Source organism: Manacus candei, unplaced genomic scaffold (genome assembly GCF_025592945.1).
Source record: "Manacus candei isolate 608988 ecotype Guabito, Panama unplaced genomic scaffold, ASM2559294v1 h1tg000110l, whole genome shotgun sequence".
NCBI classification, from domain to species: Eukaryota; Metazoa; Chordata; class Aves; order Passeriformes; family Pipridae; genus Manacus; species Manacus candei.
The window spans coordinates 307,897-320,149 of record NW_026138158.1 but is presented as its reverse complement, the minus strand read 5'-3'; the positions used below and the strand labels follow the sequence as shown (position 1 = coordinate 320,149).

The 12,253-nt window shown below is 54.8% G+C and overlaps 1 protein-coding gene across 1 annotated transcript; it reads left to right on the top strand.

The window, feature by feature from the left end:
* The first annotated feature begins 6,141 nt into the window (after positions 1-6,141).
* On the top strand, positions 6,142-10,750 carry LOC127461632 (hydroperoxide isomerase ALOXE3-like). The gene is made up of 13 exons (XM_051769636.1): positions 6,142-6,279; positions 6,702-6,900; positions 6,975-7,056; positions 7,147-7,269; positions 7,368-7,471; positions 7,566-7,888; positions 7,964-8,167; positions 8,298-8,384; positions 8,877-9,046; positions 9,123-9,244; positions 9,338-9,438; positions 9,955-10,125; positions 10,338-10,750. The coding sequence occupies exons 1-13, from the start codon at positions 6,142-6,144 to the stop codon at positions 10,515-10,517; spliced, it is 2,004 nt and encodes a 667-aa protein (XP_051625596.1). The 3' UTR covers positions 10,518-10,750.
* The last annotated feature ends 1,503 nt before the right edge of the window (positions 10,751-12,253 follow it).

Sequence of the window (12,253 nt, the reverse complement as noted above, 5' to 3'; positions counted from 1 at the left end):
TCCTATACCCACTTTGAGATTGTGTTGCCCATGAAGGTGATCAGTAAGTAACCTCTCCCAACTCTTAATTCATGAATCCTTAGCTGTTTTTCTCTCCTCTCTCCAGTTGCAGAGGGGAGTGAGAGAGTGGCTTTAGTGGATACCTGGCATCAGGCAGGGTCAACCCACTACAGGGGGAATATCTGGAGCTTGGAGAACTCTAAAGCTGAGCTCCAAATGCCCTTTGAGATGACCCTGGGGGGTCCCCAGGAGGTGGGGTTTTTTTTGTGGGGGTTCTGGTGGTGGCTGCCGGCAGAACTCTGGTGGTGGGGGACAGGATATGGGGCCAGAGATGGGAGACTCACCAACAGCCTGGAGAGCACAGTAGCTTGGAGAAGAGGGAGTGACAGCAGAAAGGCACAAAAAGAGTTAACAGCAGCTAAGCTGTACACCTTGCTCTGCTGAGCCAGGAGAAGGTAATTACCTAAAAGATTGTTCTGCCTGCTTTGCTAGAAGAACATTGTGGGAGAACTAGTTACTGTCTTGTTCTGTTCCATTCACTTGACCAAAGTTTCATTATAGAAAGAATGCTAGGGAATCATATAAAATAGACCACAAGGTAATAAATCAGGTAAACTAGATGTTTGAATTAGATATAGGGGCCCAGAGCCAGGATTTTGCAAGCTTGAAGAACTTAGGTCACCTAACAAAGAAAGTTGAAAAGTTCGCGCTTGATGAAGACAAGCATGGCGACCACCAGGGGATGAAGGCTCAGGGTGTCAACCACCACAGAAGAAGATTGCGCATGATCAAAGAAAATTCTGGAAAGTCTCCACCCAGAGACCAGCCTACTGCACGTTAGAAGGTGTAACCATATATCCAAAGTGTATAAAATGGCTTGGTTTTGCGCTTTCGGAGTCGAGCAAGTCTGTGCAGTGCAAACTGCCTTGCTCTCAATTGTTGCAATAAAAAAATACCTTGCTGCTTAAAGACACAAAATCTCTGAGCAGTTCTTTTATTCCAAGGTTTTTCAGCATCAGGAGCCTGGAGGAGCAGGGAGCCTGGAGAGAAGAGACCCCTGGGACCCTGAAGTGGGGAGCCCAGGACCCCCAGCAGCCTGGAGAGGGGGACTCCAGAAAGGGTGACCCTCTGGAACCCAGCACACTGAACCAGAGAGTCAGGGGAGAAGGGCCCCCTGGGATGCCCCAAACCCCTGGTATCCCTAAGAGAGGAGGGACCCCCAGGACCCATGGGATCCCCAGCAATCCAGAGAAGGGGGGACCCCCAGAACACTGGTTATAAATCCAAGAGTGGAATTTTTCTTCCCCCTGCCCCCACTGTAGGAAAGACGGAGTTTGGATGGAAGGGGGAAGGGAGTCAATTAGCTTAGCTTTACAAAAGATCTAGCCGATTTCTAGCTAATGGCCCATCAAAGGCTGGAGGGGGGGGAGGAGGAGTTTGGGATTTTTTTGTGAAGCTGGCCCGGGCTCGGAAGGGGAGAGGTCAGACTGTTGAGTTCTCTCTCTGGGACAGAGAGTGGGGTCTGCGTGCGTACATTTGGAGAGAAGGCCTGGAGGCCTGTCTTTCTGGCTTCTCGTCCTGGTCAGCCCTGACTGCTGGCCTCAACCTGCCTGAGAGCTGTCTTTTGTCTCCAGCCCAGATCTGCTGTGTTTTCATCAGAGAGGTCTGTGCTCGCTGGGAGAGAAGGGAGGAGCCTTGAAACACCGTCATCTGAGAACGACAGTGAGTCCCGTGGGGGTGGACTGCTTTCTCTTCTGCCCTTCTTCCACTGGGGGAAGGGTCTCCGTTTTCTTTTCGGCTTCTCCCGCGGTCCGAGACCACCCCCCAGACCCCTCCCCAGGCCCCTCCCCGCGCGGTGACCGCCAGAGCCCGACTGCGCCCCTGCAGGTCAGCACGGAGAACTGCAGGCTCTGCCCGACTGCGCCCCTGCAGGTCAGCACGGAGAACTGCAGGCTCTGCACCTCCGGCGACCCAACAGCGCCCCTGCCGGCCGTGACAGAACTGCGCTGAAGGACAGAGAAGTATTCAGACCTTTTCTTTTGTTTGAAGGGGACTTTCTGGGTACAGGACTATTGTCTAGTTTTTTTGTGTGTTCCATTTTTGTTCTTGCCAACATACATATATCTTTTAATAAAGGGCTGTTATTTCTTCTGGTTTTTTCCACACTTCCTCAATTAAAGCCCCTTAATTTTGAATTTACAATTGTTGAGAGAGAAGAGTTTGGTTTGTCTCATAACTCATCCTCTTTAGCAAACATTCCAGTCTCTTCAAACTGAGACAACATCAAAATGGAGAGACCAGAGAGGGGGACTCGTGGGAGGGTTTTTGGACTGAATCTTAATCATTTAGAGATTTGGAGAACTCAGTCTTGGTGTTTCTGAGTTTTTGGGGGGCTGAATCTTGATGTTTTGGAGGTTTATATGGACACAAGATGATCGGTGACTTCTAGAGATGGACTTGGGCAGGAGGAACCCCCAAGCCAACGCACTCATACCTTGTTTTTCCCCCCAAACCAAAATTTCTCCTTCCTAAACCTTGGCCAGATGGGGGAGGAGGCTGTGAGGAAGCAGCAGGAAAAGCCCCCCAATATGCCTCAGGAGGAGGGGCTCCAAACCCAGCCCAGGGTGCTCTGAGCAGGAAAGACCCACCCTGTGCCAGGAAGGTGGCCAGAGCTTGAGGCAGGGCTCTGAACTAGTGGTCCCTGAGCAGCTTCAGATCAGGGAGAAGCCTTACAAGTGCTTGGAATGTGAGAAGAGCTTCAGCCAGAGCTTCCACCTGATCTGCCACCAGAAGATACACCGCCAGCTCCCTCATCACCCTTGGGTGGATCCCATCTGGTCCCATAGACTTGCCCCTGGTGTGGTTCCAGAAACTCCTGGTATAAACCCAGTTGCTTCCAGTCACTTCTAGTAGAATACCAACTGCCCCCATCTTGGTCCAATTTGCTCCCAGTCACCCCCGGTATGGTTCCACTCACTTGTAGTCACTCACAGTATGTTTCTAGTCACTCACAGTATGTTCCCAGTCATGTCCAGTTTGATCCCAGTTGTCCCCAGCATGCTCCCAGTCACTCCCAGTCACTCTCAGTGGTCCTAGTTGCTCCCAGTATGATCCCAGTTATCTCCATCATGATCTGCTTCTCTAAGTGTATCCCAGCTGTACTTAACATCATCCCAGTTGACCTCAGCATGCTCCCAGTCACTCCTACTATGATCCTTGTATGAACTCAGTCACTGTCAGTCACTCCCAGTATGATCCCAGTGATCCCTAGCATGGTCCTAGTTCCTCCAAGTTACCCCCAGTATGGTTCCAGTTCCTTCCGGTATGATTCCAGTACAGCCTAGGCACTCCCAGTATGATTCCAGTCAATCCCACTGTGGTCCATTCAGTTCCAGTGTCCCCTAGTACAATCCCAATATGATGCCTGTCACTCCTAGTCATTCCCCTTATAATCTCAAATGCCCCCAGTGTGGTTCCAGTCACTCTCAGTATGAACCAGGTTGCTTCTGGTCACTCCCAGTAGAAGCCCAGTCAATTCCAGTCACTCCCAGTATGGTTCCAGTCACTCTCAGTATGATCTCAGTATGATTCCAGTATGATCCCACTCATTCTCAGTCATTATCAGTATGATCCCAGTTGTCCCCAGCATGGTACGAGTTGCTCACAGTTTGATCCTACTCTCTCCCGGTCACTCCCAGTATGATCCCAGTCGCCCCCAGCATAGTCCTGCTTGCTTCCAGTCACCCCCAATATAATCTCAGGTGCTCCCTCTAGGGTCACATTCAGTTTCAATCACTACCCATATGACCCCAGTATGTTCTCTGTCACTCCTAGAATAATCCCAGTATGATTCCAGTCACTCCCAGTCACTCCCACTCACTCCCAATCAGATCACAGTTGCCCCCTGTGTGGTCCTAATTGCTCCCAGTCACTCCCAGTATGGTTTTAATAATCTCCAGTATGATTCCAGTCACTTCCATTATGGTCCCAGTCAGTTGCAGTCACTCCCAGTATGATCCCAGTCACCTGTAATATGATGCCATTTGCCCCCAGTGTGGTTGCAGACACTCCCAATATGAACCCATTTTCTTCCAGTCACTAGTAGGATCCCAATTGCCCCCACCTTAGTCCAAGTTGCTCCCAGTCACCCCCAGTGAGGTTTAGGTATTTTTCCAGTCACTTCCAGTATGATCCCAGTCACTTCCAGCTACTCCCAGTAGAATCATAGTCACTCCTGGTTACTCTCAGTATTATAGCAATCACCTCCAGCTTGGTTGAAGTTGCTTCATTCATCCCAATCAGTCACCCCCAGTATTATCCCAGTCAATTCCTGTCACTCCCAGAGTGATTCCATTATGATCCCAGCCACTCCCAATATGATCCTGGTCTCTTCCTCTATGGTCTCAGGCAGTTCCAGTCACTCCCACTAAGGTTCATGTAAGTTCCACTCACACCCAGTATGATTCCAGTCTGATCTCAGTCACTCCTTCTATGGTCTAGGCAGTTCCAGTCACTCCCAGTATCATTGATTCCACTGTCCTGTTACTGACAAAGATATCAAACAGTACCGATCCCATCCCCCTCCCTTGAGGATGCCCCTTGTCACCAGCCTCCACTCTGCCATTGAGCTGTTGGCTGCGACCTTTTGAGTGTGACCATCCAGCCAATTCCTTATCCACTGAGTGGCCCATCCCTCATATCCATATCTCTCCAGTTTGGAAACCAGGGTGTTGTGCAGACAGTGTCAAATGCTTCGCACGAATCCAAGTGGGTGACATCAGTTGCTCTTCCCCATTCACCCCTGCTGTAACCCTGTTGTGAAAGACACCAAAGTTGTCAGGCTTGATTTGCCCTCAGTGAAGCCATGTTGGCTGTCACCAGCCACCTCCTTATTTTCCATGTACCTTAGCATGGATTCCAGGAGGATCTGCTCCATGATCTTGCCCAGCACAGAAGTGAGGCTGACCAGCCTTGTCCATGATTAAACATGAAAGGATCCAGCTTGGCTTCATGTTGTCCCCAAAACAGGTGGGGTGGACACCAGGGACAATGTCACAGATGCAATCAGATCTTCTCCAGGGCCACCGTGGGGCTCTGGGTGCCTCCAGAGCAGTGGAGGAGCTGGAGACCAAGGGCTTGAAAGACCACAACTGCCCCCCACTGCTCCCAGGATACCTCAATGCCCTCAAGAATTTGATCTGCATGTTGATCTCCTTCTGTCCATCTTCCTGGAGAAGGAGATACATGCCTAAACTTCCATCCTCTCCACACCCTCTCTACAGGTATTTATGGAATTCATGAGGCCCCACAGTGTCTTTCCATTCCAGCACCCTCAACCTTCTCCAGTCCCAGTCATCATATTGGTGGCCCTTCCCCATGTCTGGTTTAAAGCTCCCTGAGGCGTCTGGTCACCTTACTGGTGATGACCCAGTTGTTCCAGCTGGTCAGATGAATCCCACCACCTCCCAACAGACCTTCTCAAAAGTGAATCCATAATCATGGAAGCCCAAACCTTGAGTACGGCACCAACCAAGTGCTCCAGTCCCTTCATAACCATCCACAGACTCTCTCCAGTATGGCCATGTCTCCCCAGGACTGGGAAATGCTGTTCCTGGATCACACAGGTGAAGAGACCCTGGGGGGGGCAGGTTGAGCTTCTGGCCCATGGTTAATGTCCCTCCCTTGGCCCAAGGCCACCCCTGGGGTCATCGCTTGGGTAATGTCCCCATGGCCAACCCTGGGGCCGTTGTTTGAGTAATGTCCCCACAGCCACCCCCAGGGCCATCACTTGGGTAATGTCCCCACAGCCATCCCCAGGACTGTCACTTGGGTAATGTCCTGAAGGCCACCCTCAGGACTATCACTTGAGTAACATCCCCACAGCCACCCCAAGGGCCATCACTTGGGTAATGTCCCCACGGCCACAACTGTTGAGATCAGACGTACTGTTGAGATCAGATGTACCGGATGCTGGCTGTTAGCAGTGATCTGATAACACTCCCCTGAGGAAGAAGGATCTGTCACCCACTTGCGCAACAGCCACAGGAGTTGAGACACCCAAAACACACAAAAGAGCAGTTTGCACCCCAGAGCCCCTCACTCCTCTCTGAAGGCGTCTCCTGGACGCCATCTCAGCTCGCCATGGTCAGGTACAAGGTGACAGTGGCCACAGGTGATATGGCAGAAGCTGGCACCAAGAACTCCATCTCCATCACCTTGGTGGGCAGCCGAGGCGAGAGCCGCAGGACCACTGTCTCCCTCTTGTTCCTGCCGGGACAGGTGGGGATGAGGACACAACGCGTGGCAGAGCTGTCCTGGGGACATGAGAGGTGGCATAGGCTGTCCCAGGGACATAAGGGGTGGCACGAGCTGCCCTGGGGACATGAGGGGCTGCACAGACTCTTCTGGGAATACAAGGAGATGGTGGAAAGGGATTTGGGGGAGGATACTGGGAAAGGGGTCTTGTGGGGATGGGTGGGAAGAAGTCTTGGGAGATGGTGGGAAGGGATCTTTTGAGGGGGGGAATGGAGGAAAGGGGTTCCAGGGGTGTAGAGGAAAAGGATTTGGGGGGGGATGGTGGAAGATAAGGATCCTGGAGGGTTGGAAGCAAGGGGATGCTCTGAACCTCTTCTCTGCTGGTGTCCCCTGGTGCCACCCTGGGGCATCTGCCCACTCTTCAGAAACCATTCTCTCCTCTTCAGGAGAAGAACCTGTCTGTGGACTGTGGGCAGGACCTGGGCCCTATTGTCCTCATCCGCCTGCACAAGTGGCGGCTCTTCTTGGAGGATGCCTGGTTCTGCAAGGATGTCCGGGTGACAGCCCCTGATGGCACCCTTTACCGCTTCCCCTGCTACCAGTGGCTGGAGGGGGTCACCACGGTGGAGGTGCGGGAGGGCTCAGGTAAGACGTGCCTAACCCCCAATCCTCCTCTGACGGCTGGAGGTCCAACCTTGACACCATCTCCTCCTTTCCAGGGAAGAAGCTGGCGGATGATGAGCTGCAGATCCTCAAGGAACATCGACATCGGGAACTAGTGGCACGGCAGGAGGCTTTCCGGTGACAGTGGGGACATGGGGACAAGGCCCACCTTGGCCAGGTGGGCTGGTCAGCAGTGATGCTGATGTCTGCCCCCATGTACTACATCAGGTGGAAGAACTTCGCCCAGGGCTGGCCCCGTTGCCTCAACGTGGGCTCCATCCTCGAGTTGGACTCAGATATCCAGTTTTCCTGTGTCAGAGCCACTGACTTCACTGGTTTCCTCATCTTACAGTAAGCACTGCCCTGAGGCTGGGTAGGACCTGGATGGTGGTGGGAAGAGGGGCCAGAGAAGAGAGGAGGTTGTGCTGAGGTCCCCCTCTGCCCTGTAGAGGGGCCTCCCACTTTCTGTCAGGGTTCCTGCTGAGAAGCACCTCCTGGGACAGTCTGGATGAGATGCGCACCATCTTCTCCCGGACACAGGGAAGAGATATTGGTGGGTGCCTTGTGTGTTCCCCTCCCCACCACTCAGGGCTTCCCTTTCCCTGGAGGATGGGTAAGTGGGTGCTGATATCTGACCACCCTGCTAGTCCCTGAGTACGTGGCCAAGCACTGGCAAGAAGATGAGTTCTTCGGTTACCAGTTCCTCAATGGCAACAACCCCATCATCATTCGGTGCTGCACTGCTTTGCCGCCCAAATTCCCAGTGACACCAGAGATGGTGGCTGGCTCACTGGGGAGTGGCACTGACCTGGGCAAGGAGCTGCAAGAAGGTCGGATTTTCATCGTGGACTATGAGGTGTTAGACGACATCCCAGCTGACACCATCAATGGGCGCCAGCAATACGTGGCAGCCCCACTCTGCCTCCTTCACCAGGGCACTGATGGGCTCCTGCGCCCCATTGCCATCCAGGTAGGGATGCCCCACATCCAACTGTGCTGTGGGGAGGGTGAGGATGGTCCCAGACCATGGGATGGTGTCCCACAGCTCAGCCAAACACCAGGACCCTCCAGCCCCATCTTCCTGCCGAGCGATGACGAGTGGGACTGGCTGTTGGCCAAGACCTGGGTGCGCAATGCTGACTTCTACATCCACCAGCTCCTCACCCACCTGCTGAAGACCCACCTGTTCGGGGAGGTCTTTGCCATTGCCACCCTGCGCCATCTGCCCACATGCCACCCCCTCTTCAAGGTAAGGTATCCCCTGAGGGCCACCTGCTGCCCCCTCACTCATCTGACAGTGGTAATGGCCCATGCGACACCCTCCCCAGCTTCATGTGGGGGGTCCCTGGTCACCTGCCAGGTGTTGGTTCCCCCCTCAGCTTCTCATGCCCCACTTCCGCTTCACACTGCACATCAATACCTTGGCGCGCAGCGTCCTCATCAACCCTGGCGGCCTCATCGACAAGGTAAGCCCTGGGGCCTGGGAGTACTGGGCTCTGCTGGGGCCACTGGGGCCTCGTGGGAGCACCGGGGGGCACTGGGGTGTACTGGGGTCATTGCGGTCAGTCTGCTGGAGTCTGCTAGAGGCACTGGGGGCCACTGAGAGAACAGTGGGCACTAGGTGCACTGAGGGGTATTGGGGGTGGTGGGGTCTACTTGGGCACTAGGAGGCAGAGGTCTACTGGGAGTTCTGGGGGGTACTGAGGTGCTACTGAGAGCACTGGAGTGTACTGGAATTGCTGGGGAACAGTGTTGTGTACTGGGGAAACTGGGGGGCCCTGGGAAATATGGGAGCCCTGGGAGACACTAGAGAACCTAGAAGGAGGACACTGGAGAGCACTGGGGTGCACTGGGGGACTGGGTGTGTACCTGGAGGACTGGTGCCCTGGGAACACTGGAGGACACTGAAGTCTGGCACCTCCTGCCCTGCCCACCCATGGGTGTCTCTCCTCTCTCAGGGCTCAGGGGTGACCTATGAGGGGCTGAAGCTAGTGGTGCAGCGGGGCCTGGAGCAGGTGACCTACACGTCCCTGTGCCTCCCTGATGACATCCACCACCGTGGCATGTCCCATGTCCCCAACTACCACTACCGGGATGACGGGATGAGCCTCTGGGAAGCCATTGAGAGGTGAGACCAGTTTCGGGGGTTGGAAGTGGTCTTGGGTGTGCCTCAGGACCTCACAATCATCTCATCCCTGTGGCAGCTTTGTCACCGGCATTGTGACGTTCTACTATGGTGGGGATGCTGCAGTGTGCGGGGACACGGAGCTGCAGGCCTGGGTGATGGACATCTTCACCGACGGCTTCTTGGGCAGGACCTCCTCAGGTAGCACACCTGCAGCTGCCACGGCATGTCCCCAGGGGTGGCAGGAGACAGGGACAGGTCCCCGAGGTTCTTGGCTGTCCCCCTCCCACCCAGGTGTTCCCTCCTCACTGCGAACAGTGGAAGAGCTCATCAAGTTCCTCAGCATGGTGATGTTCACCTGCTCGGCTCAGCACGCAGCTGTCAACAATGGGCAGGTGAGACAGGAGCCAGAGACCTAAAGGATGTCCCCAGCTGTGCTGGGGTCATGTCCCCCTCCCAGCCTTTTATGTGCAGGAGGGATGTCCCCATCCTGAACCAATGTCCATGTCACACTAATCTACATGCCAGAGGGATGTCCCCATCTTGAACTAATATCCACATCACACCACTCTACATGCCAGAGTGGTGTTCCCATCCCTCCTGTCCCCATATTGTAAGGACTTCCCCACTCTACCTCAGAAGAACGTCCCCATCCAATGTCTCCCCATGCCAGAGGTATGTCCCCATCCATCCCCTCTTCATGCAGGAAGGGATGACCCCATCTGTCCCATCCTCTCTCCACGGTGGAGAGAATGTCCCATTAGTCCATACTGGACAGGATGTTCCTATCCATCCCCTTGCCATGCTGGGAATATGTTCCCATCTCACCCCTCTCTGTGCCAGGGGATGTCCCCACTCATCCCCTTGCTGTTTTGGGAGGGTGTCCTCTCCAGTGACGTGTCCCCCTGCAGTATGACTTAGGTGCCTTCGTCCCCAATGCCCCATCCTCCATGCGCCACCCACCACCTCGCGAGAAGGGACGGGCCTTCCTCCAGCACTTCCTCGACACGGTCCCTGAGGTGGCCACCACTGCCAACATCCTAGTGACCCTGATCCTCCTCAGCTCCCAACTCAAGGACAGGGTGAGTCTGTCCCCACAGTTCCCATGGCCTCCCCAAGTGGGTCCATGGGGCTGGTAACCCCAAAAGGCGTCCACAAGGCTGGATGTCACCACCTTTGGTGTCCTCAATCCTGGAGGGTGGCCACCATTCTTCCACTGCTACCAGGGTGCCAGAGAACCCCCCAATAGCACCAAGGTGTTGAAGCTGAGGTATCTCCATCCCTGTCCCCCCAGAGGCTCCTGGGACAGTACCCTGAGGAGCGGTTCACAGAGGTGGAACCTCGGCGGCTTATCCGGGCCTTCCAAAGGCGGCTGGAGGAGATCCGAGACCGGATCGAGGAGAGGAACTACCTGGCTGAGCTGAGATACAACTACTTGAACCCACTGGAGACTGAGAACAGCATCTCCATCTGAGTGCAGTGGCTGCACCCACGCAGCACCCGCAGCACTCTGAGCAACCCCAGCACCTGGACACCCAATGCACCCAGCACCTCCAGCTCCCAGCTCCACCAGCACCCCACACATAGCCACCCCCAACACTCCTGTCACCCAGCATCCTGCACTTGGACAACCCCGGCACCCCCAGGACCCCACACTTGGACGCCCTCAGCACCCACCTCCTCAGCACCCTCAGCACCCCCAGCACCCCCTGCCCCATTTCCTTCCCCCCAATAAATGCCAGCTGTCAGTCAAACCCTCACTGTTCTGGGGGGGCACTCTAAAACTACAGGAACCCCCTGGTCCCTCCCCACAGCCCCCACTCAAAGTGGGAGCTGGATTGGGGCAACTGAGACATGATACCCGCTGCTCCCAGTGGTTCCTTCCAGTGCTCACAGTGTCCATCACTGGTCCCCAGTGACATCAGTGTCCCCCTGCAGTGCTTGCCAGTTTCCCCAGCGCTCCCAGTGTCCTCCTCAGTGTTCCCAGTGCCCCCCTATTACGGGGTAGACTGGGAGCTTCAGGCAAAGTTTATTAGAGAAGATACTTTTGACTCACAAGGTCCAGAAAGGATCCCGAACACCCCAAAACTCACAGAGGACCCTTGGCTTTCTAAACTCCTTCTCCAAGGGGAATGTTGGTGTGGCTGCACCCAATTCAAGCCCAGTTCCCTCAGCCTCTCCTCACAGGCAAAGTGCTCCAGCCCCTTCACTAAACCTGCTCAAGCTTACAGACATCTTTCTTATGTTGAGGAACCAAAAACAAGGCATGGTAACCTTGATAATCCATCACCTTGATAGGGGTCACACAGGGTGCTCCTGGCCTCCCTTGTTGCCTCCTGCCCAGCTCCCTGCCCACCAGAGTTTTCTTACTGGACTGCTCCCAGCCAGGCAGCTCCCAACCTGTGCCATGGCCAGGATGAGTTCCTTGCAGGGGCAGACACTGGCATTTGTCCTTCTGGGATTTTAGGAGGTTCCTACCAACATGTGCTCTCTCCCTCCTTGAAGCCCCTCAGTGAGCAGAGGTCTGAGAGACCTTTCCAGTAAAGACTCAGGCAAAGAAGCCATGGAGTCCCTCAGCACCACATCAGCATCTACTGGAATTAAATCCCCCTCCCCATTCCACAGTAACCCTGCATTTCCCTCTTTGATCTTTGATCTCCAGCAGAGAGATTGAAGCTCTATTTGCTCTTGGCTTTTCTTGCAGCCACCAACTCCAGGTGAGCTTTGTCTTTCCCACAGTCCCACCTGCACAGCCCAGGCCATGCACAGAAATTCCTTGTCTGGACCTGGCCTTGCTGTCACCAGCAGCAGCTTCATGACCCCTGTTCGTAACCTGTCCTGTGACATCCCAGGCCTGCTTCCATCACATGGCCCCACAACCCCAACTGTGCAGGCCCAGCCCAGGACAGGAGCACTCAGGGTGGAGAATGGACCCTCTGATGGGATGTCCAGGGCAGTCCTTGGGACTTGGTCACCCCAGAGCTTTCCTGTTCAGCAGCCTCTCCAAGATCTTGGAGAGGCTCTGTCACAGAGAGTCCTGCTCCAGGATCTGCCAGGCTCTGGGCCAGAAGAGAGGCCAGGCAGGACTGACCATGGTCCTGGAACAGGCCCTGAGCCCAGAAGGAGGATGGAGGGGGGCACAGCAAAACTCACCCATAATCCTGGGCTGAGCAGCCAGTGCCAGAAATGGCTGAGGAGAGAGGCTGGGGG